This window comes from Cavenderia fasciculata (genome assembly GCF_000203815.1).
Source record: "Cavenderia fasciculata unplaced genomic scaffold Scf_ET2XIPL01COFD4-5, whole genome shotgun sequence".
NCBI classification, from domain to species: domain Eukaryota; phylum Evosea; class Eumycetozoa; order Acytosteliales; family Cavenderiaceae; genus Cavenderia; species Cavenderia fasciculata.
In genome coordinates, this window is record NW_004457695.1 from 3102996 (window position 1) to 3127418 (window position 24423).

A 24423-nucleotide genomic window follows, 5' to 3' on the forward strand; every position below is an offset into this window, starting at 1 on the left:
GGGAAATGGTTCAACGCTACACTTTTCATTGTCATCGTTTACCATTGCCTAAAAAGGTTTAGGCTGAATACTTTGGTTTTTAGGGAGGTTCCCAATCCTAATCCAATTTTGTCTCACGACAACTAAGATATCTGATTACATCCTGTTTAAAATCTAATGAACAATGATAAACACACACACACTGTCTCTTCTGTTTGATCAAAAAAAAATAAATACACACTCGCTCATCGATCAGATGATACTTATCATACTATTAAAATAATACATTCATAGTATTTTTGTTAACGATGAACAATAATAATAATAATAATTATTTAATTAAATTTATTTATTTAATATTCTTGTTGAATTTAATTATAGAGTGTAATTCATTTGATATTTGTAATATTAAAAAGGATAATAATAATAATAATAATAATAATAAGGTACAGTACTGGTCAAATGAATCAACATGGAGATTAAATAATATTGGTAGTGGTAGCAGTAAAGAGGGGATTGCATCCTATCCTAAAATGGGATCAAAGGTGAATATAACCATACCAATAGTATTGGATATTTCACCACCTCCATTGGATTTAATAGAGATTGTAAATGGAGGATCGTTGATTTGGGATGATAGCAGAGATGGTATAGAATTGGTGGTTGGATCCATTCTAATATATGACAATGGGTCTCTGATAATAGGCGCTGAAGAATGTAAATACCAACATAAAACAACGATCACCTTGACTGGCTATTCACAGTACACCGAAGAGAATAGAACTATCCACGGTCACTCATTTGGTCAAAAAGTAATTGCAGTGTCTACAGGTGGCACATTGGAACTCCACGGTCAAGAACCAACTCCAACTTGGACAAAACTTGCCAAAACCATAGATAGTTTACAATCATCCATGTTTAGAAAAACAACCACCCCCGCCGTCTCTCCAATCATCACATTGGCAACCAAAGTCAAAGGTTGGAAAGCTGGTGATAAAATAGTTTTGGCAAGTACTGATTATGATCAATATCAATCAGAAGAAATTGAATTGATTCAATGTGATTCTTGTCTTGAAAATCAGGTATGACAAATAATATTAAAAAAAAAAAAAGAATAGATATTAATTTCTATTTCTATTTCTATTTTTAAGGTAAAATTAAAAACTATACCAAAATATATGCATTGGGGAGATATATCAAATAAAGTTGATATGAGAGGAGAAGTTGGATTATTGACAAGAAACATTTTGATTAGAGGAAGATTGGAAGCAGATCGGTGCCAATCGACTGGTATGGTTTGTGCTTTTTTCCCAAATGATACGTTTGGTGGTCATATTATGATTGTTGGAGGTTTCACCAATGCTCATATCGAGGGTGTCCAACTAGTCAATATGGGTCAACCTCATATGATATCTAGATATCCAATCCATTTCCACCTTTGTTCAGATGTTGATAGTGTCGGTGGGTATGCTCGTCCTGCGTACATTCGAAACAGTGTCGTTCAACAAAGTTATAGTCGATGTTACGTCATTCACAATACACACGGTCTACTGGTTGAAAATAACATTGCCTTTGATACGGTAGGTCATTGTTACATGACATGTGACGGTATCGAATCGAGAAATATGATACGAAACAATCTTGGACTGCTCACCAAACCAGGACTACTCTTTCCAACCGACCGAAACTGTGAAATGTGTAATACTATCTCCCCCTATGACTTTAATGGTCAGCCAACCAATTGTGGAGGGTGTGATGGTGTATCGACCTTTTGGATATCAAACAGTAACAACTCGTTGGTTGGTAATGCTGCGGGTGGAAGTGACGCTGTTGGTTTTTGGTATGTCTTTCCAGACTATCCACTGGGAGTGTCGTACCAAGAGGGAGTGGACAAACAGATTAGACCTCCCTATATCCCCGTCACACTGTTTCAAGATAATACTGCACACTCTAACCGCGACGGAATGATGGTAGACAAGGGCATACAACTGGGTGAAGCTAGTGCGTCTGAACCATGGGGATACCAATCGTTTATCGAAGCACGGTATCGTCCACGCGTCAATTCTAGCGATCCTAACTCGATGCGCGCAACGTCCATCTTTACAGGATTGACATCATACAAGAACCGATGGCGTGGAGGATGGTCTAGGGGTGGTCAACTACTATTCCAACGATGTGCATTTGCCGATAATGCAATTGGATTCACATTAGCTAGTGAAGGGGACATGCCCGAAGACCCTGGATCAACAAGTACCATCAGAGACTCTGTTTTTGTCGGAGAGTCGGACAACGTGGGACAAGCATCATCGTGGATACCCGTTGGAAGAGGTCGAACCAATCCATTTGGTGAAGACTATAACATGCCAATCCGCGGCTACGAGGTATACGACGGCACCAACTTTATCATCAACTGCATGTTTATAAATTATCGACGAGACGATTCTGCCAGGAATCTCAGTGCCATTGCATGGTTTAGATTCAATGATTGGCAAGTCAGTAGCAAGAGCTATCTTGAACGTCTTCAATTTATCAATGTTACTCGACGATTCTACATGGAGCATTCAATGGTAGATGGCGACAAGACACAGACTATAATCGATAGTGATGGGTCGTCAACTGGAATACCCGGGTCTGTTGTCACGCGAAACATTCCATTCTACCAATCGGACCAATGTGCCCAACGAGATGATTGGAATGCCTATCTCTGCATTGAAACGACTAGACAACTCTATGTAACCAATTTAAGTCCATCCGAAACCATCTATAATGGCGTAGAGACAATGGTATCGCTTTGGAGAGATGATAACGATGATCCAGATCCAGATAGTGCTGTACTCTCATTATTTGGACTACCCAAACATAATCCAAGGATTGAATTCCTTTCATTGCTCTACAAAGGTTACAATTATACAATACACCATAATCATCCAATTCCACCACATCTATCGGTCAAAGCAATCAATTGGGAAGCTGGAGAATCCATGTTGATTGGTGTATGTCTTGGTCCAACCATCAATACCACGTCCATCCAACTAACTAAAATGATTGGAGACACACCACAATACATTTTGTCACCAATCAATTCAAAATCATTGTTGACCAATGACGAGCATCATTATTTCTATGACCATGATACTGGAATGGTATATTTCTATCTTGAACAAACCGAACAAAGACCAGGATACTATTATTGTCCACTTCAAGGATGTAGTCAAATTCAAATAGATTCAACTTATCTTGTACCATCAACTGCCATTTGTAATACTGAATTAAATAATAATTATTTATTAGTATTTGATGAAAAATTAAATAGAGTAAAGAAATAGAAAAGAAAGAAAAAGTAAAAGAAATAATTATAATTATAGATACATGTATATTTACCTTATTTTTTTTTTGTTATGTTAGAAATTTTCAGGATCATCATTTGGAGTTAGAATCATTGATGATAAAACCAAATCATTTAGAGGTAATAAGGTTGCATCATTTATACCAACAAGACAAGGTAATGTGATTAGGATAAAATGTGCAGATGAATATCCTTGTTGTATGGTACCAAATAGCTTCAAGTACCTGGAGATGTGGGTCAATGGTGGTCAACCAGGAACAACAACTAGTCACCATCTCTTGGTATCTGTCACTTCATTTGCAGGTCTAACAACCATACCCATCCCAATAGACCATTCAACCATTATCAATGGTCAATGGATTAGACTGAGAATTGATTTTAATCAATTAACTTTACCAATCACTAAAGTAGTCGACGACGACCACGATAAAGACCATAACTTTGAAAGATGTCCAATACGATCTATTCAACTATATGGTGATCCAAAGTACATCGATACAAATAATAATACTAATAATAGTAATGATAATTTAATCTACATTGATAGTATTAAATTAATATATGAATGAAAGTAAGGATGAAGTAGAAGTAGATGAAGCTACCAGTATGCGCGTAACAAAAATTAAAAAAAATAAATAAATAAATCATAAAAAAACCTTCCTCGTGATTAGGGACCTTCCCATTAAATTTTTTGTCGTTCTTTTCACTGCTTTGAGCTTTGTCGAGCCATCCATCATCACTACTCACCTCTTCGTTTCATAAGAGATATTCATACCTGTTCAGATAGAGATAGAGATATAGAGATATATAGAGTGTAGTAGTAGTAGTAGTAGGACTGTGTTGTGTTATAATGTTATATTTATTTGTTTGTTTTTAAAAAAGAAGAGATATTAATACAAAACAAAAAAAAGAGAAAGAATAATAATAATATTTAAAATTATGGTAACAATGATGAAATGGTTAAAAGTTGAACCATCAGCAAGTAATAAACAAGCATTACAAACTGCAGGACATACGTCGACGGTGATTGGTAATAAGATTTATGTGTTTGGTGGAACGATTACAACGTCGGCTGTCGATTGTTTGGCCAAGAACTCATTGTCAATCTATGACATTCCAAACAATACTTGGAGTACGATCGAGTATCCACCGGGCAAGGATCCCCACCAACCACCACACCCAAAGCCAAGATATGGACACACTGCAACCGAGATTGGCAACAAGATTTGGATCATTGGCGGTGTAGACCCGACCACCAAAGAGTACTTTAACGATGTGTGGGTGTACGACACCGAGGCCAACATCTGGACGGAAAAGCCTACACAGGGAAACATCCCATCGGCGCGGTACGCACACACTGCGACACTGGTACGTAGTATCAACTCGCCACACCCTTGCATCTATCTGTTTGGCGGGTGTGCTCTGGAAGAGAACAACAATGTAGTCTATCGCAACGACATTCATCGTCTCGACACGGACACGCTGTCTTGGAGTCAGGTATCGGTATCGGTGCAGAATGCTCCCACTCCACGTGCATTCCATTCGGCCAATTTGATTGGTCGCAAGCTCTATGTGTTTGGTGGCAAGTATGGCGACAGGTTTTACGAAGAGTTGCTCGTCTTTCACTTTGACTCGCACCAGTGGACGTCAGACACTGCCATTGGCAAGGGGAACCGAACCATGGCCTATCACTCGAGTGCAGTCATTGACAACCAACTCTACATCTTTGGTGGAATGGATGGCAAAGAGTGCAGCAATAGGTTGTGGGTACTGGATATCCAGTGCTTGCAATGGGAGGTGAAAGAACTGCCCGATGCTCCATCCGTGCGTCACAAACACACCTTGTCAGTCACAACCGATGCTTCTGGCACCACCTCGCTCATTGTTATTGGTGGTATGCGGTACAAAGAGATGTGTCAAGATGTCCACATGTTGACAGTTGCCAACAACAACAAGCAACGTCAACTCAGTCATTCTGCATCATCCATAAACAATACTATCATCTCTCATCATCATCCAACTGTTGTTCATCCAACAACTAATATAAATAGTATTCAACAACCAACGACTATGCAACAACAACAAGTACCATTATCACCAATTAATATTCGAAAATCGATAGAATCATCTCCACCAACTTCATCGATCTCATTGTCATCGCAATCACCTCCATTTTACATTGACGAAGATTCAAACAACTATGTCAAGTTTAAACACATGGAAGAAGACCATCTCAAACTGCGAGAGGATGTATCTCATTTGAGAAACTACCATAATCTTCTCAACAATGGTAGTGGTAACATTAAACCCTATCTCGACAATATCTCGAGCTATGCTGAATTGGCATCCATAAAGAATGACTTTATGGACAAGATTTCTCAACTTTTGGATCATGTTAGATATATTGATAGTCGTCAACATTTAATTGTTCAACAATTATCAATAAATCAAAATCAAAATCAAAATCAAAATAATCAAAATAATCAAAATAATCCAACTTCACCAAACCTTTATCCTACTAATTCAAGATATAATAATAATAATAATAATAATAATAGTAATATTAATCAACAACAACAACAAAATAATTATAAAAATCAAAATAATCAAAATAATCAAAATTATAAATATAATGGAAATATTAATGGAAATGGAATTAATATTAATCAAAATAATGTAATGACCAATATGAATGGAAATAATGGTAATATTACAATGAATAATAGTGGTGGTAAGATTCCAATTAGAAGAGTCAATTCTAGTGATTCTGTAATGGATCAACAACAACAACAACCATATATCGATGTAAATTATAATAACAAAGGAATATATAATACAAGAAATATAAATAATAATAATAATAATATAAATAATAATAATAATATAAATTTAAACAATATGAATAATAATATGAATAGTAATATAAATAATATGAATATGATCAACATGAATATTAACCCTCAACAACAACAACTACAACAACCTCAACAACAACCACCTCCACAACAAACAATGAAACTTCACAACACCAACTCTACATTTATTCCATCAAATAGTAATTTATTAAATAACCAACAATCCAACCTTGTCAATAATAATATTAGTTTAAATCATACTTTTACATATTCTCCATTTTAAACAAATACTGCTGGTCCGACAGTAGAAATAATAAATATTTGATTAAACTGTTTTGAATATAATAATTCCAGACTGACCGTAACGAGACGACTCACCGACCGACCCGTTGCTCAGGAGCCAGCATAAATGCTCACTAGTGAGGATCATAGACATACAATTTTATCTCATACTAGAATCGTGATCCTACTTCAAAGTTTGATTGTGTAAAAATCACCTGACAAGTGCCAACCGAAACTCATCATCCGACAGAGTACAAGAAAAACGAACGAGTAGTCTAGCACATCTTTCGTTTTTTTTCATCCCATACTTTGTTTACCACCCAACTTTAACATGACAAGCACTAATAATTTTTGGAAGTATTGTCACTGCCGTGTATGTCCTCCTTATTGGATCCTACGCTCGGAGCACCATACCAATGGTGTAATTTCATTAGTAGGAGTGACAGACTAATCTGCTTGGTTGATCACCTTCACCGGTCGATCCTGGGAGCTCGAAGGACCACAATATGAGTATACAAGACTAGAGCAATCTTATCAATGAAATATATTCGTGGCCCACCTCTTTCGAACATTTCCTTTTTATTTAAATTTAAACTTAAAGAATATAAAACAAACACAAATATATATATATAATATATAATACATCACATGATGGATGTATCGTATAAACAGTCATATTCGTACTGCTGCTAAATCTCTCTTTTGAATCGGTGGTGTGTGCAGTGCTTGTTTTAACACTCGTCAAACTCTCGACTCTGAGTTGATAAATTTCCACAATTAGTCTGTACAGATAAAATTTCGACTATCTATCAATCTGGGTATGGGTAATGTGGTTGGATGAGATGGATGAATGAATAGGTGACATGGGGAATGAATAAATCAAAGCAAGCTAAAATATAACCACAACACTCTCTCTCGTTTTAGTTGACTTTTAAAGATAGTTCAACTATTATTCTTCTTGTTTCTCTTTGTTCTTTGTTGTTGTGTCTGCATCATATGATATAATGTCATTGTGTATGTATCGTCGTTGTCGAGTGGTTGGTGCAGAGTAATATGAGGTGATCCGACCGACAAAAAGTTGTTCATTTACATCGAAAAGAATCGTTGACTATAGTAGAGTGTAACCGCACAAGCTGCAATAAAGACAAGTTTGTTTGTTTTTTTTTTTTTTTTTTCAAACCCAAACATTCATGAACAAGAGCAGAACATTAACAACACTAATAATAAAATACATTAATAACACTTGATAAAAAGTATAATAACAAATAGTAGTAATAATATAACAAAGGAGGCATATTTATTTATTAAAAAAGAAGAAAGAAGAAAAAGAAAAAGAATATAATTTAAATTATATTTGTTTGTAATAGTATATATATAAAAAAAGTAAAAGAAAAAGAAGAAAAGGTAAACTTTAGATTAGTTTAGTTTTTGTAGGTTAGTATTACACATTAATATATTGACTTGTGAGAGAGAGAGAAATCATAGGTTTATAGGTTTATTAATTAGTTGTTTTAGTAATATATAATATAAATATTTATTAATAGTAGTAATATATAATAATAATATAATAATGGATCCTCAACAATTAAGAGATCAAACTGCATTTTATCAAGATGTATGTGTAACAAGACAGACAGATAGACAGACAGATTATAGATCGATCACATGACTCATCATACTTATATCCTTATCATTAATAGTTAAATTCAGATAAATCAGGACCACCAGAAATTAGACCAGAAGAAATTACATTTGAAGAATTGATTGGTACTGGTTCTTTTGGTAAGGTGTACAAGGGAAGATGTAGACAAAAGGCTGTAGCTGTTAAATTGCTTCACAAGCAAAACTATGATGCTGCTACTTTGGCTGCATTTAGAAAGGAGGTTCACTTGATGAGTAAGATTTATCATCCAAATATTTGTCTTTTCATGGGTGCTTGTACCATTCCAGGCAAGTGCGTCATCGTAACAGAATTGGTTCCAAAAGGAAATCTTGAAACTCTTTTACATGATGAAAAGATTCAACTTCCATTATACCTTAGAATGAAAAGTATGTCTGAAACAACAAATCAAAAACAAACAATCAAACAATCAAACAAATAATTATCAATCATCAATCTAATTTGTTTTATTTCTTTTTTTTTTAGTGGCAAGAGATGCAGCTTTAGGTATTAATTGGTTACATGAATCAAACCCTGTATTTGTACACAGAGATGTAAAATCATCCAATTTACTTGTTGATGAAAATATGCAAGTTAAAAGTAAGTAAAACATAACTCATACAACCAACAATCAATATACTCTTATACTCACTCTTATTTACTTTTTTTTTTTAGTTTGCGATTTTGGTTTATCAGCATTAAAACAAAAACATAAAATGTTAAAAGATCAATCAAGTGCAAAGGGTACACCATTGTATATGGCACCAGAGGTGATGATGTTTAAAGAGTTTAATGAATCATCGGATGTCTATTCATTTGGTATTGTATTGTGGGAGATATTGACTAGAAAGGAGCCATTCTCGCACCATCGTGAACTCGAAAAGTTTAGAGAGGCCGTCTGTGTCAAGCACGAACGTCCACCCGTTCCACCCGAGTGTCTCGAGTCGCTTCGTCGTCTGATTGAGCGTTGTTGGGACAAGGACCCACTCCGTCGTCCCTCTTTTAAAGAGATTATCAGCGCACTCGACCACATCATTGTCGACGCTGCCATCTCTGATGTGCGTGGTCGCGAGTTTTGGAAAAAGAGCTTCCTCACTGAAAAGGAGGTTCCATGGGATGCCTTTATCGATGCACTCTGCGAATGGAACAAGGTGGCAAACCGAACCCAATGCGACAAAAACTCACTCGAATACCTCAACATCAAATGTCTCAAGGCCATCTTGGCCGATGTCCCCAAGTCTGAGGGAACCGGTGTTGAAAACGTTGTAAACATTGAAAAGTTTGGCAAGATTCTAGAGTTTTTCGGCCCCATGATGGCACCCGGAGAGGGCACCCCCATCATGGACTCGATCCGTGAAATCTTGGCACAAAAATGGTTCCATGGCGACTTGGACACTGTCGAGGCTGCATCGCGTCTCAATGGCAACCCGGTCGGTTCCTTTTTGATCCGTTTCTCTTCGACCAATCCAGGCAACTTTACCATTTCCCAGGTGGTCAGTGAACAAGGTCCCGTCAAGCATCAACGTGTCAGTCGTCAAAATGGACGTTTCATCTATCAAAACGTTCTCTACAACTCTCTTATAGAAATCGTCGCCAAGAGTGGCGGTGGTACAAATGGTGACATCAAATTAGATTCTAGTATGGGTGTTCCAAATTATAAATTCATGTCCCTATTTTGTAATGTTCATGGTAATGATCAATATTAAAACAAAAAAACATAAAAATAATTATTTATAAATCAAAAAATAATATAGTAACAATAAAAAATATATAAAAAAAAAAATGTTATATATAAAAGTTTATAATTAAATCAACAAATTGTGATTGACTTTCAAAATAATGCATAATTATTATTTAAATTCATATTGTTCTTCACAGAAGGATTTGATCTAGAGTATTGTTATGGTTTGCAGTTTAGTAATATCAACATTGAATGATGATACAAGAGTTTTGACATATATGGAATATATTCAAGTGATTGCCTTTTCAATCCTTTGTAGTGCTTTTGCTGGCAATCCTCTTTTTCTTGAACTAGAACATCTACAAGTGAAAAGGTCTCCAACATTTTTGGTTTAAACATGCCGATTTCAGTGCATATGAAACAACATCTTCTTAGATTCTGCAATTAAAGAATTGATGACGGAACAGCTACTATTACCAATATAATTATATTTAAAAATAATTATACGAACAAATGGGTTCAGCTGTAGTGTATTATTATATGCTTATAATTAATATATATTTTTAATTAAATAGGTTGATTGAATATGAGGTGAGGAGACCAATTTGGATTTATCACAACCCATTGCACCATAAGAATCTACATTTCTATCATGTAATCCTTTAATACATGCAACTTTCATTCATTGCATATCAACCACTTAGTAGTGCAACTCAATTGTTTATATGGTGCTCACATGTATGTTTCCAATCCATAATTAATTTAATACCCCGTTTAAATATTATATTAATAGGAAACAAAAGAAAAGAAATACTATCCCTCATATTTATTCAGTTGGAAGGAGAGGAGGTTGGTTGTTCATTCATGTTGTTCATTGTTGTTTTTGTTTAGTTTTTTATTTATTTAGTTAATTCAGGTGAGATCCCCAAACAAGACGACAACGAAGCAGTAAAAAAGAGGTCGTCGGACCGCCACTCCTTCTTTGCAAATTTTTCTTAAACGCACACAAATATCTTCTTCTTTCGATAAGGGCAAAAAGTCTAAAGAGAAGAAACGAAGTTTTCAATGATACCAGGTGATCTGATCGATTATTCTAACCCATTGATCATGCGACCGTTGTTTGGCTCGGGTTACGGATACGTATTACGAAGTGTACAAGAACAAAGATAGGATAGTTGGAAGAACAATATAATAATAAAATCTAATCTTTCTTTGTTTCTTTTTTATGTTTACTATAATCCACAAATTTCTGATTGAGATATCGCAACACCACACCACCATCAATGCCATCCATAGGTGTGTGGTGGAGGGAGGGGGTGGTGAGAATTAGTTGGGGCAAACACCACCCCTCACCTCCCCCTTTTTTTGAAGCTCCACTTGAGTCTCTTATGTAGTCGCACCATCACCACACCATGGTGCCCTTGGCACCCCGCACTATTAGTGCACGCCTTTCTTTGTTAGCCTTCTTTTAAAGTAAAGAAGTACTAGTACTTACTAATTGCCTTTATGGCTTGTGTGTTCTTTCCACCTTCAACACTAACTAACGTGCACGTATCTAACCTCCCTTCCCCTCACACCTCAGCCCACTCCCCTCAGCTGAGTGAATTTATTTTTATATATTTTTTTTTTTACCAACACACCTCCCCCAACAGTACACTTTAGAGCAGCGTTATTCCCAAACTCACTAACTTGTGAAACCAACAACAACAACAACAACAACAACAAACACATAATAATATTATTTCTTTCTTATTTATCTTCCTTCTCTCTCTCCTTTGTTTTTTTGTTTTTTGTTATTATTATCTTTATTTTATGATTACATTAGTTTTGTATCAGATTTACAATCTTTCAATCTATAGTCTTACAGAGTGTAGTCGCTTAAAAAGAAAGCAATAATAATAATAATATTAATAATAATAAGAGTTAGCTGCCCCTCTCGCACCATCACTATAATTCCCCATTGATATCACTACTTTTGCTCGCGCACTCTCTTTTCGCAGCAGCAGCAGCAGTACACACCGAGATACATACATATAGCACTATAATAATAAATCACAATCATTGATCGACCGTTTTTGCTTTTAAAATATCTATCTATCTATCCCAACCCATTCCCATTTAACAAACTAAACATAAACATAATCATAAATCATTTATAATTATCTTCTTGTTGCAACAAACAATATATAATATATTATTAAATATTTATTTATTTATTTATTTAAAAATACAACCTATCATTTTTGTTTTTAATATAATTATAAATATCTATATATTATCTCTACAATACAATACATTTAGTATTAATATTATACAATAACAGCAACAACAACAATGACATTAATAGACGAAGAGAAATTTCATTTGCAGGAGTACACTGAAAAAAAGAAGAGAAATTTAGAGGTTGATCTACCACTTTTAGCTTCTTCCTCCTCCTCTTCTACATCATCATCTTCTACTACAACAACTACTAGTACCTTTTCTAAATCACCAATACCACCAACAACAACAACAACAAATGGATTAGTATCAGCAATTGAAGAATTAAAATCGTTTACTTCTACTACCGCTACTACAACAACTACTGCTAGTACATCAGTGGTCGTACCAAATAATAGTATTCATAATACACAAGCATCTACTATTCCATACCATCCAACTGGTAATGAAGGATGTAGCAATAGAATACATAATATCAAGAATAGTCCGCACTATCACAATCACAATAGTATCGAGTCGCTTCCAACATCGGCCATTTACAACTACTTGCAAGGTCTCAGAAACAGCAGTAGTAGTTTGTCAGGTGAACAACATGCACAACAAGCTCAACAAATACAAATGCAACTCATGCAACAACAACAACAACAACAACCTCAAACAACAACAAAAGATTGTTCATCTTGTAGTAGCAGTAGTAGTAGTAGTAGTAGTCATCGAAAGGATTATAGTACCATTGATATCACATCAAGTGGTGTCGAATATAGTATAGATGATCATGATGACTCTGATCAAGATGATGATGGTGAACCATCCTCTTCATCTTCTCGTCCACATAGTCATCATAATCAATACTCAAATACTCCTGGTGCAATGTCGTCCTATCACCATCATCATCAACAACAACAGCAACAACAACAAATGGCATCTTCGTTGGCCAATCTGTCACATGCAATTGTCAACCAAATGGATAAACCAACTTGTCCCAATTGTCATGTGATTGCAACTCGTAGACATGATAAAAGAAGATGGTGGTGCAAGAACTGTGTCAAATCATTTACACCCTTTAGAAAGGGTAAAAAGTATAATGATCCAAACTCTTCCAATCCAAGTCTTGCTCCACAATGTGGTCGTTGTAGTACTCAAGCTACCAGAAAGCATGATAAAAGAAGATGGTGGTGTAAAAGTTGCAAGAAACCTTTTACTCCAAGTATGTATAAAACAAAACAAATATACAAACAAAAGATGATATGTATATCTCTAACTCTTTTTTTTATTTTTAGATCAATTTAGTGAAAATTCACAAGTTATTTATGTAGTTGGACCAAATGGTAGTAGAAATGGAGGTGATTGTTGTGGTAGTGATTGTGAACAATACGATTGTTGTTCAGATGAAAAGGTTCCTGGTCGACTAGACACTTTGTTGAATCATCCACAATCACCAATCATTCATAATGGATTAGGATCAAGTAATGGAATGGATTTACCACCTCCATCACAACAACCATCACAACCTTTGATAAACCTTTCATCAGAGATTTTCGAGAAAAAGAGAAAGTACAGTAATGACGATAACAGTAATAATAATGAGGGATTCAAAAAATTCAATAATTCTTTATCATCATCTTCTTCTTCTTCTTCAACATCAACCAATTCGCCTCCAACATCGTCGTCTTCGTCGGCTTCAACATCATCCAATATAATCATGTTGGCTCAACAATCTTCATCACCAACTTCAGCATCATCTTCACTATCATCATCACCACTTCCACAATCGCCAACTACCCCTCCCATTATTTCTGTACATACTCCTTTTCCCTCCTCTACTCTTCAAGCCTTGGCAACATCATGTACTATATCATCAAGATCCCCTCTTACACCTCCCATTTTAAAACTTACCAATAATTACGATATCCTAGATTCAAATAGTAATATTAATAATAATAATAATAATAATAATCCATCATCGTCATCTTCTTCAGATTATCTTAAAGATGTTGTTGGTTCAACTACATTAAAACCAATGTTACCTTCAGTTGAAATTATTTCCAATAATAATGGTAATCAACAGATTCTACCAGATATTAAACAAATCCATAGCGAGATCATTTTGGATAATGCCATGAAAACATTGGTCAGCATCAATGGAGAAGACCAATTACAATGTGTAGTCAATGGTTGGATGGATAAATCCCAATTCGGTCGCTATTTTCATTAAATCAGGTGACACCTCCAAGAAATAAAACAACAAAAAAAAGTACAACATGAATTTGTTGAATTTTTATCTTATCAAAATGATTTTTATCTTACCAAGTTGTAATTCCTTTATTTTTATTTTATTTATTGTTGATTCCAACATTTATACATATCAAGCATATCTTTGGTAATTGATGGAGATGATTCGAAAAAAGTAGATTCTATATCCAACTTGCTTATGGATGTTGATTGTCTTGCAATTGCTGCTAGACCAGCCTTTTTAATTAGACCGTTGAGGTCTGAACCTGAATAGTTTACGGTGTAATTTGCAACATTGACTAGTTGAACGTCGTCGCCCAGTTTAACAGACTTGCAAATGTTTTGAAGGATTTTTAGACGTTCTTGAGAGTCTGGAGGTCCAACATAGATACTTCTATCAAATCTACCGGGTCTAAGGAATGATTCGTCAATTGCTTGTGGTAGATTGGTAGCTGCCAATACCATGACTCGCTGGCCACCTGGGATTGCTGCCAACTCTCCAATACGATCCATTTCAATGAGTAACTGTGAAATGATGTTTTTACCGTGTGATCCAGACGAATCACGTTGTCCAAAGATTGCTTGAATTTCATCGATAAATACAATCGAGGGTGCAGCTTGCACGGCTCTCTTGAAAATATCGGCCAACATTTTCTCTGATTCTCCCACCTCTCCTTGCACAATCTCTGAAATATTGACCACTATAAACGATGCTCTGGCCTCGTATGCAACAGCCTTGGACAAGAGTGTTTTGCCAGTACCTGGTGGTCCATACAAAAGTATTCCTCTTGGTGTTTTAACACCCAATCTCTCCAACGCATCGTGATGTTTGTAATCCCAAACAACCATCTCCATCAAACTCTGTTTAACACTTTCCAAACCTCCAATATCATCCCAACTAACTTTTGGACTAGTTGGTGAAAACTTTGAAAATGTCATATCTACTTTAATCGTATTTATAATTTCATTATGAAAATCTTGTTTTTTAAATAAAACTAAAAAGAAAAAAAAAAAGAAAGTTAAAAAACCAATATATATATTAATATATTTTGTTATAAACTTACTTTTTTTTATATCTATATCTATATTATTATTATTGTTATTATTTTTTTGTTGTTCTTTTTTTAATCTATATAATGAATTAATTTGAGCTTCTCTACAAAGTAGTACTAAATCTCCACCAACAAATCCACTACAATTTTCATTAATTTCATCAATAACCAAATCATTTTCTTTTTTATAGTCTACACCAAAATCTTTCATATGATAATTAAATATTTCTTTTCTTTTTTCAATTGATGGTGGATCAATTTTAATTTGTTCCTAAACGTAAATAAATAATTAATATAAAGTTGATTAATTTAATTTAAAGATTTAAATTTCAATTTACATCAAATAAAGATCTAACAAGATTAGAAACATTTCTTAATTTACTTGTCATTGCAATGATAAAAGTATTTTGTGAATTATTCTTTTCCATTATATTCATCATCATTCCAGTTAGAGATTCTTCTTGACTCTTTGTATCATCATTTTCTAAATTTGGAAATATTTCATCAATATTTTCAATTACAACTAAAAATAGATTATAAAATATATGTTATTAATATTATTATTGATATTATACGTATTTATGTTTTTTATAGTTACATACAAACTGAATAAAGATGTTGTTTTGCTTGATTAAATTTTTGTTGAAATCCTTTTAAATAGGTATCATATTTTGTTAAATCAGACATTGTCAAATAAATGATTTGGTCAGGTAAAAGATACTCTTTTGAAATGCCATCTATCAATGTTTTCTTTCCACATCCTGTTGGACCATTGATCAATAGTGATCTAGGTGGTTCTAATCCATAGTATGCATATTCTCTTCTCTTATCCTCTTTGAATGTAATATCCAATAGTTTTCTAATTTTTAATCTTGATTCTTCATCATATGAATTAAATTTATCAACGCTTTCATTTGTCGTCAAAGATGAAGAAGGTTCAATAAATAGTTGTCGTTGATAAATTAATTTGGTTCTATTTGATAATATTCTCCAATCTTTGAATATTGTTGTAGTTGTTGTTGTTGATAAAGTATCATTATCATTTGTTATCTTTTGTTGATGATTTGTTAAACTATAATTAAATTGATAGGTTGTACCATTTCGAAGGAATAAATTTATAGTTGTTTCTCCTCGATTTATATGTAATGGTGTAGTTGATGATGCACCAGTCCATTGTTTGGGTGTTTCACTTAGTAGTGAATCGAAATCGACCGATAATAGTAGAGAAGATGTTGTATCGTTGGGGGTGGATGTATCGAGTGAAAGAACGCGAGGTGAGGATAGATAGAGTCGTGGAACTTGTTGTAGATGTTCAAGTGGATCGATTGCACATATACTAATGATAGAGTCAACATTCAAATTGAATCGTGTCAAGTGATCTCTTGTCATCCATATATTCTCTTGACCTAGTTGTACTCGGCTGCTTTTACCACTGTCGTCCATTGCAGAGATTGCTCGATCAATCAACTTTGGGTCTACAATCATATTACAAATTGCCAATACCTCTTCTTCCTTTTCCGATATCTTTTTGATTGCCAATAGAGATTGACCAAGCGACGCCGCTTGATGTTGCGACAGTTGAGAGAATAGGGTAGGTGTCATATACACATCTGCTTGCAGGTTATGAATGGTCGATCGAATCTTGAGTATCGATTGTTTCTCTCGTCCCATATCTACCAACAATGGTAAAAGATATTTAACTTTAACATTTATCCATTGCAAAGTCATTCTATATTAGAGAAAGAAATAAATAAAACATTTAAAATAGGATTGAGTAGTATTTTCAAAAGCGAGACTAATCATTAAAAAAAATTAATTTAATTAATTTTGACCAAATTTGGGGGAGGTCTGTCTTCCTTTCAAACTTTGAACATTTTACAACTAGTGTTTAATCTTGTTTATATATATTTATTTATATATATATATATTAATATAGCTTAGACTTTGATGCATAGAGCTAACACATGAGAAGATAATACTAAAGCTCGGCATGGTGAGTCCAATCAAGTTGTTGTCCAGCTGGCACTTGCTCACCTGTATCCAAAGTAGGTCAATTCACTTCTCAAATGTCTAAAGAGATACTAATCTAAACTATAGGTATGGTCAACATGTAGACATCGTATGTTTGGTAAAAAGTTAACTTGGTTCATCAATGTATAACAGTTTTTGTTGCATTGGTAAACCAAGTTAACTTTTTACCAACAATCTCGATCTAGCGCTTGCCTTTAAAGTATCATTTCAATTGTTGAGAAGAGTGTCCAGTTGTTCCGACACACCTTGCTGTAGTCCATTCCCATCTCATTCATCTCATGTTCAATAAATCAACAAGTAAATAAATATAACATATTATAGACATGTAAAGGGAATACCACAATGATTTAAACTTGAATTGATTCCCCCCCACACATCTAACCTACTTTATTAAATTTAAAACAAAGATTCTTTCACAAACACACAACCCAACAAACTATTTTTTTTTTAATTACCTGCACTTTATAAAACCAACGAATAATAATAATAATAATTAAAAAGAAGAACAGATTTAAACTAATAAGAAGAATCAACAGACAGATAGATATAGATATAGATAAGAGAGAGAGAGAGAGATAGACATTCAAAGAGACACATTTATATATAAATAGATTAATCTAGAACTCCACGCGAGCCTACGAGTGGGTGGGTGATATATTTGTGAACGCCTCATAGAAACAACAAACAAACAGCAAACAAACAAACAATCAATCAATACAATACTACTTTCATAGTATACTATATTATAGTAAGGTTTGTACACAACGCACTTCATATAGGAACCCTATACACCACCCCCGATACATTGTGAGGGAGGGAGGGAGGGAGGGATGAATTCATTAGCTTGGATACAACTCCCCAATTCAACCCTCTCTTCGCACCCGTCACACTCTACCATTGAATGAAATCACACATGGTGTATGAGATATATGACCATGCTGATGAATATAAATATATATATAACAGCAGCAGCAGCAGAAGTACAAAGCACACTTCGTATCAACAAAAACACACACATAAAACACAGCACAGAGATTGACTAGTCTGACTGTATGGTTAACCAGCAGAGTACATGGGGAGGGGGTATACTCGAAGGTAGGGTGGGATGTTATAAGGAGTTGAAAAGATTCACACACACCAAACCAATATCAACCTCAACTCCCTAGCTGGTCACAAATCACTCTTGATAGAGAAAGAGAGTGTTGCTTTGCTTGTTGTTGCTGTTCACTATCTATCTTTACTTTACTTATTAAATTAATCTTTGTTCTTCTCCTCCTCCTCTCCATCACATCCTCCGATATCACATTTAATTGCTCTCTCTCTCTCCTATTTTCTCACTCAACTACCAATAATCTATCTTTAACATCCACTTTTGTGCTCGTCTCAACGATCGTTGGTTACGTCTTTTCATCATCATCACAACATTCTTTTCACGAAATCCATTATATATCTCCGTCACATACTAATTATCCAACCTTTCATCCATCCATCCATCCATCTATTCAAGATATTAATAGTTTATCGATTGGATTGATTGATTGATTCACAGCAAGCAACACCCACCAGTAGTACAGTAGTGTACACCAACTAGATAGCCCACCTTTGTTGTTGTAGGTCAGTTGTCATCCACTACATCTACTACTGCTACTACTACTACTCTTCTCCTGCACTCTTACCCACCCCCCCCCCCCTCGCGCGCGACAATAACAACAACATAGCTACAGCAATAGCTAAAATGATGGAAGAGAATATAGATAATCAAAAAGTAGAAGAGGATAATAACAAAAGCAGCAGTAGTAACAACAACAACAACTATATTAATAATATAAATCATAGTAATATAAGTATAAGTAGCGGTGGTGGTACCATTACTACTACTCCTCCTCCTCCTACAACTACTACAGAAAGGATTATAATGAAAGAAGACGTATTTAGTATACTCGATTCAATCACTCGAAGTGACTTTTATTTCAATCCTATGGCCACTACGACAACTGCAGCAACAACAACAGCTAATGTGTCACCAGTGACGGTAGCATCAAATTATAGCGATACTCTATCTACTTCCTCTTCTTCATCTTCTGCTTCAATGCCTTCACTGGATCTATCACAACATCTTCATCTCCAACAACAGCAACAACAACTTAGTCGGAGTAATAGTAATCTGTCGGCTAGTAGCGGCAGTTCTGTTGTCAAATCAAAGAAACCAAACCTCCATGTAGTCATTTCGGCAAACAACAATAACAATTCTAATAGTCAACCACTCGTCCCGATTGTAGACGAAAGTCAGCTTCAAAACCAACAACAACAACAACAACAAGAACAACAACAACAACAACAAAAACTATTATTGGAAAAGGATAGTATTACAGATAAATATATTCAACAACAATCAGATAGTGGAGGATCTTCGTATGATAATAGTCCCAAGAGTTTCTCGACAGATGACACGAGTAATAGTCCAATCACCTCATCGCTGCTCAGTAGTTTGGGACAGACTACACCCACCTCACCATCGACACCAAACTCGTCAGTGTTGGGACCAGTCTTGTCGCCGTCTCTATTACAGACACCACATCAGAAAACAACCTCTCCAACATCCAACCACAACAAACATAACTTGGGATTGGTCGGACTTATCAACCACAAGAAATACGACGAAATGGTGCTCAAAGAGACCAGTTTCTTTTTGAGTACTGCCAGTATTGGTTCAAACAGATTAAGAAAAAGCGATAATAATGTCATCAAGGCATCAGATTTAAATCTTGGATTCACGACAACGACGATAGATTATAGTAATACGACGTCACCGGCATTATCTCCTTTTGGAAAACCACGTTCAATGACAACGGCTACACCCAAACAGGTGCCAGTTACACCAACAGGTTATTATGGCAATATCCCACCTCCTACAACACCCAATCGAAATGTTGAGAAACTATCTAAATTTTTTGGTACTAGCAAAGAATCATTTGTTGGTCAATCTAAAGAGGAACAATCATCCTCTTTGGCATCGAATATAAGTAGCAGTAGCAGTAGCGGTAGCAGTCTCAGCACAAATGGTGGATCGTCTTCATCACCGTCACTGCTTCAACATAGTGGTGGTGTGGGTATCATTGCCAATCAGCAACTACTCGTTACGCTAAGCGACAGTTCAAACAGCATATCACCCAACTCTACACCATCATCCTCTCCATCATCGTCACCTCCTGCATCACCCACTACGGCACCAACACCCATCTCACTAGTCGGGCTGAATCTGTCGTCACCCCATATTTCAACACCTGGATCCTCGTCTGCGGCTGCATCTGCAATCAACGGGTCATTACCATGGGTGTCGGGAGAATCACCTGCCAAGCGACTAAGCAGAGCACGTGCATCTACAACAGTTGGTTATTACTCTGATTCTGCTATGCTCACTCGGCAACCATCCAGTCATAATCTTGGTGCATTGTTAACATCACCTCTTTTATTGCCACCTGCAATGGGTGGTGGTGGTGGAAACGGTGGAGGAGCAAGTGCGAGTGACCGTAGTTTATCAGGACGTGATACACATAGTAAAAAATCAAAAATGTTGATTGCCAAACTACTCAAGGGTAATCCTCAACAACAACAGACTACAACTCTCAGTACTAGCTTGAATCTCAGTGGACTAGGACCTCCAATCAGTCTCCAGACACCTTCAAGAAACTCGTCCTCTTCAAAAGGTCGACCCAATAACCACCACATTGTACAATGTAATATGATTCTAGTGCCAAACGGAGAGACCCTCTCCATGGTACTAAAAGAGAGAAGTCTATACGAAGCATTTAGAGCATTTTGCGAAAAGGAGCATGCTCTCAACAATCTATTGTTTATCGAAGATGTAGAAGAATTCCAACAATCGACACCCAGCTCTGACGAGTCTGAGGAAATGGAAAGAATCTACCAAAAGTATTTGGCTCCAGATGCTCCCAACGAATTGTCATTTATCGATAAAAAGTTGTTATCCTCTATATTTACTCAACAAAATCAACAAAATCAATTACAATTCCAACAACATCTTCAACAACAACAAGCTCATCAACAAGCTCAGCAACAAGCCCAATTATTATTACAACAACAAGCTCAATTATTATTACAACAACAACAACCAATTGAAACATCACCACAATTGACTATACAAAGCTCAACCAATACAACTACCAATACAACGCCAACCTCATCACCAACTTCACCACCACCTCCTCCAACACCAACCACTTCACCTTCACCGAATCAAAATTTTGATCAATTGGTTCTTTTAACACCTACTAGTAGTAGCAGCAGCGGTGGTAGTAGCCAACAGAATAATAGTATATTATCACAGCAGGCACCAACCACTCCGGCTTCACCACCTCCAATGGTTTTACCACCACAACCAACACCACCACCTACAACACCAACGCCACCACCACAAATATTTAATAACCTCAATATAATTATAGCACCACCAACATCAAATAGAGTGATATTTGATAAAGTATTCAAAATTGTTAGAGATAACATTGTAAATGAACCATTTAAAAAGTTTTGTCTATTTGTTAATAATCAAAATAACCATCCAACCATCAACAACCCACCTCCAACACCTACCAGTCACAGCCACAACCATGCTCAGAATAGCAGTAATCTTATTCCATCGCCATCTTCTGCATCGGCTGCTCTTGCCGTTCCCATTACGAGCAATTCGTGGCATAGTGGCAATCTTTCACCATCCAACTCCAACACACCTTCACCATCATCCTCACCACCAACCGATCTCATCTTTCCTGTTGGTGTTAACCATCCTCCATTTTTCAATGTATCTCCTGCCTCTCCTCAACCATCACCAAGAACTGAGGCTGTCAATACAGGAGGAGGAGGAGGAGGAAATACCACTCCATTATCCCCACGTGGAGGAGATCGATCGCAACAACATCATCATAATCATACAGAAAAATCACCAATTCAAAACCTACCAACTCTTCCACTTTTGCAAGACCTTTCACGTCAAGAAAGAACCAATAGTAATGGAAGTGATGGAAGAACAACGGATAGACATCTCACCTCTCCTCCTCTTTCACCTAGAGTGTCTATGATTAGACCCCATTTCCTAAAGGACAGTGGAGGCATCATTAAAGAACGAGGTGGAATATCTCCTTCATCCAACCACCAAAATATATTTGACTTGCGACTCCAACTACAACAACAAGCCTATCAAGCTTCATCGGTAGCACCTACCACTGCCTATACACCAATTTTTGCCGACTCGTCAGAAACTGAAGATGAGCTTAGCGACGATGAAAGCACCGAAGAGTATGGTGTTGCATTTGGATTCAAACGTGGTCCATGCAATCAACCATGCGATTGTTTGGCCTACAAGCCAAAGGGTAGTAATGGTGGAGCATGTCAAAATTGTGGTCATTATCCAGCATCTCATAAAAACCTTGGCAAGGTACAACAAAAGTCACAACAACCTTTGGACAATGATGACTTGATTATGCAAAGTCCAGCGATGCTATCAACGGTTGATTCTCCTCTTCCCTCACCAAAACGAAACAAAATCGATACCTATACCTTTTTACAAAAATTAATTATCCAATCAAACAAAATACAACAACAACAGCAACAACAACAACAAAACAAAGATAACAAGGATAAAGAAAGGGAAAAAGAAAAAAAGGAAAAGGAAAAAGAATTGTTGGAACAACAACAAGAAGAAAAAGATAAAGATGAGAATGAAAATCTTGTACAAGAAAAGGAAGACGAACAAAATGGTCAATTGACTGATAATGAAATTGATCAAGTCAATGTTATTACAACACCAACAGCAACAACTACTCCTACATCAATCACAACAATAACTAAAACTAATATTAATAATAATAATAATAATAATAATAATAATAATAATAATAATAATAATGTAAATAATAATCCTTTAGCAACATCAATAGATATAGATACAGAAAGATTATTGATTAATTTCAATAATTGGGCAATTGATGGAGAAGAAGTTGTATATTTAAATAAGCTTGGAGAAGGTACATCTGCCAAAGTGTATAAAGCAATTTGGAGAAACCAAGAGGTTGCAGCCAAGATCCTCAAAAACGCACCAGAGAACCAAAAGTTGTTAGATTTCCTCAAGGAACTCGAGATTATGAGTTCGCTTCGTTCACCACACGTCGTCTACTTTTATGGTATGGTCATTCAACCCAAGATTTGCATGATCATGGAGTATTGTAGCAACCAATCTCTCTACCATCTTATGCACACTTCGATGGATTTTACTTGGGACTGGGTACTAAAGTTCTCAATTGAAATGGTCAAAGGTATCGTTTGCCTACACAATTGGAAACCTGCCATTGTTCATCGTGACCTTAAATCTCTCAATCTACTTGTCTCTGACAATTGGACCATCAAAGTAGCCGATTTTGGTCTTTCTCGTTTTGCAACTTCCAAAGCTCAATCAATCCGAAAGACTAGAGGTACTTATGCTTATTGTGCACCAGAAGTTTATTATGGTGATTATACAATGAAAGGTGATATTTTTTCTATTGGTATTATTATCGTAAGTCATAAAAAAAAGAAAAAGAAAAAGAAAAAGAAAAAGAATATTATTAAAATGTGTATTAATTTATTACTCTTTAAAGTGGGAATTAGTAGTTAGATGTATGAAAGGAAAATATGAAAGACCATTTTCAGAATTTAAACAAATTCAATATGATTTCCAAATTTTAATTCAAACATCAAAGTATAATATTAGACCTACAATCCCATCTAATTGTCCAGAATCAATTTCAAATTTAATTCATCAATGTTGGGAAAAAGAACCAGAGGTAAGAAGAAGAAGAAGAAGAGAGAAAATATTTACTTATTTTTTTGAATTTTATTTATTAATTTTATTTTTCCTTTTTTTTTTTTTTTTTTTTAGAAACGACCAACATCAACAGAGATTTTAGAAACTTTACAATCATTAAATAAGAGTTATGAGGGTGACAAGGATAATAGAAAGAAATGGGAAAGAGTTAGAGAGAAATTAAAGAAAACATAACAACATTAACTTTATTTATTTTAAAGAACAA

The 24423-nt window shown here is 35.4% G+C and overlaps 6 protein-coding genes across 6 annotated transcripts; 5 read left to right on the top strand and 1 right to left on the bottom strand.

Moving 5' to 3' along the window:
- Window positions 1-5: 5 nt before the first annotated feature.
- DFA_08805 (uncharacterized protein) lies at window positions 6-3894 on the top strand (the record flags this gene model as incomplete). Its single annotated transcript, XM_004356236.1, has 5 exons — window positions 6-36; window positions 361-1061; window positions 1131-1819; window positions 2195-3293; window positions 3385-3894. The coding sequence occupies 5 exons, from the start codon at window positions 6-8 to the stop codon at window positions 3892-3894; spliced, it is 3030 nt and encodes a 1009-aa protein (XP_004356289.1).
- A 370-nt stretch (window positions 3895-4264) lies between these two features.
- DFA_08806 (uncharacterized protein) lies at window positions 4265-6463 on the top strand (the record flags this gene model as incomplete). The annotated part of the gene is made up of 2 exons (XM_004356237.1): window positions 4265-4355; window positions 5175-6463. 2 exons carry the CDS (start codon window positions 4265-4267, stop codon window positions 6461-6463), a joined length of 1380 nt encoding a protein of 459 aa, XP_004356290.1.
- Window positions 6464-8032: 1569 nt separating this feature from the next.
- Window positions 8033-9828, top strand: shkC (SH2 domain-containing protein; the record flags this gene model as incomplete). The annotated part of the gene is made up of 4 exons (XM_004356238.1): window positions 8033-8077; window positions 8163-8511; window positions 8609-8722; window positions 8798-9828. 4 exons carry the CDS (start codon window positions 8033-8035, stop codon window positions 9826-9828), a joined length of 1539 nt encoding a protein of 512 aa, XP_004356291.1.
- A 2309-nt stretch (window positions 9829-12137) lies between these two features.
- Window positions 12138-14263, top strand: DFA_08808 (uncharacterized protein; the record flags this gene model as incomplete). Its single annotated transcript, XM_004356239.1, has 3 exons — window positions 12138-13230; window positions 13304-14197; window positions 14244-14263. The coding sequence occupies 3 exons, from the start codon at window positions 12138-12140 to the stop codon at window positions 14261-14263; spliced, it is 2007 nt and encodes a 668-aa protein (XP_004356292.1).
- A 97-nt stretch (window positions 14264-14360) lies between these two features.
- On the bottom strand, window positions 14361-17609 carry DFA_08809 (putative ATPase; the record flags this gene model as incomplete). Its single annotated transcript, XM_004356240.1, has 5 exons — window positions 14361-15250; window positions 15320-15578; window positions 15646-15830; window positions 15910-17036; window positions 17584-17609. 5 exons carry the CDS (start codon window positions 17607-17609, stop codon window positions 14361-14363), a joined length of 2487 nt encoding a protein of 828 aa, XP_004356293.1.
- A 1467-nt stretch (window positions 17610-19076) lies between these two features.
- Window positions 19077-24392, top strand: DFA_08810 (RGS domain-containing protein; the record flags this gene model as incomplete). The annotated part of the gene is made up of 3 exons (XM_004356241.1): window positions 19077-23909; window positions 23992-24177; window positions 24273-24392. The coding sequence occupies 3 exons, from the start codon at window positions 19077-19079 to the stop codon at window positions 24390-24392; spliced, it is 5139 nt and encodes a 1712-aa protein (XP_004356294.1).
- Window positions 24393-24423: the final 31 nt, after the last annotated feature.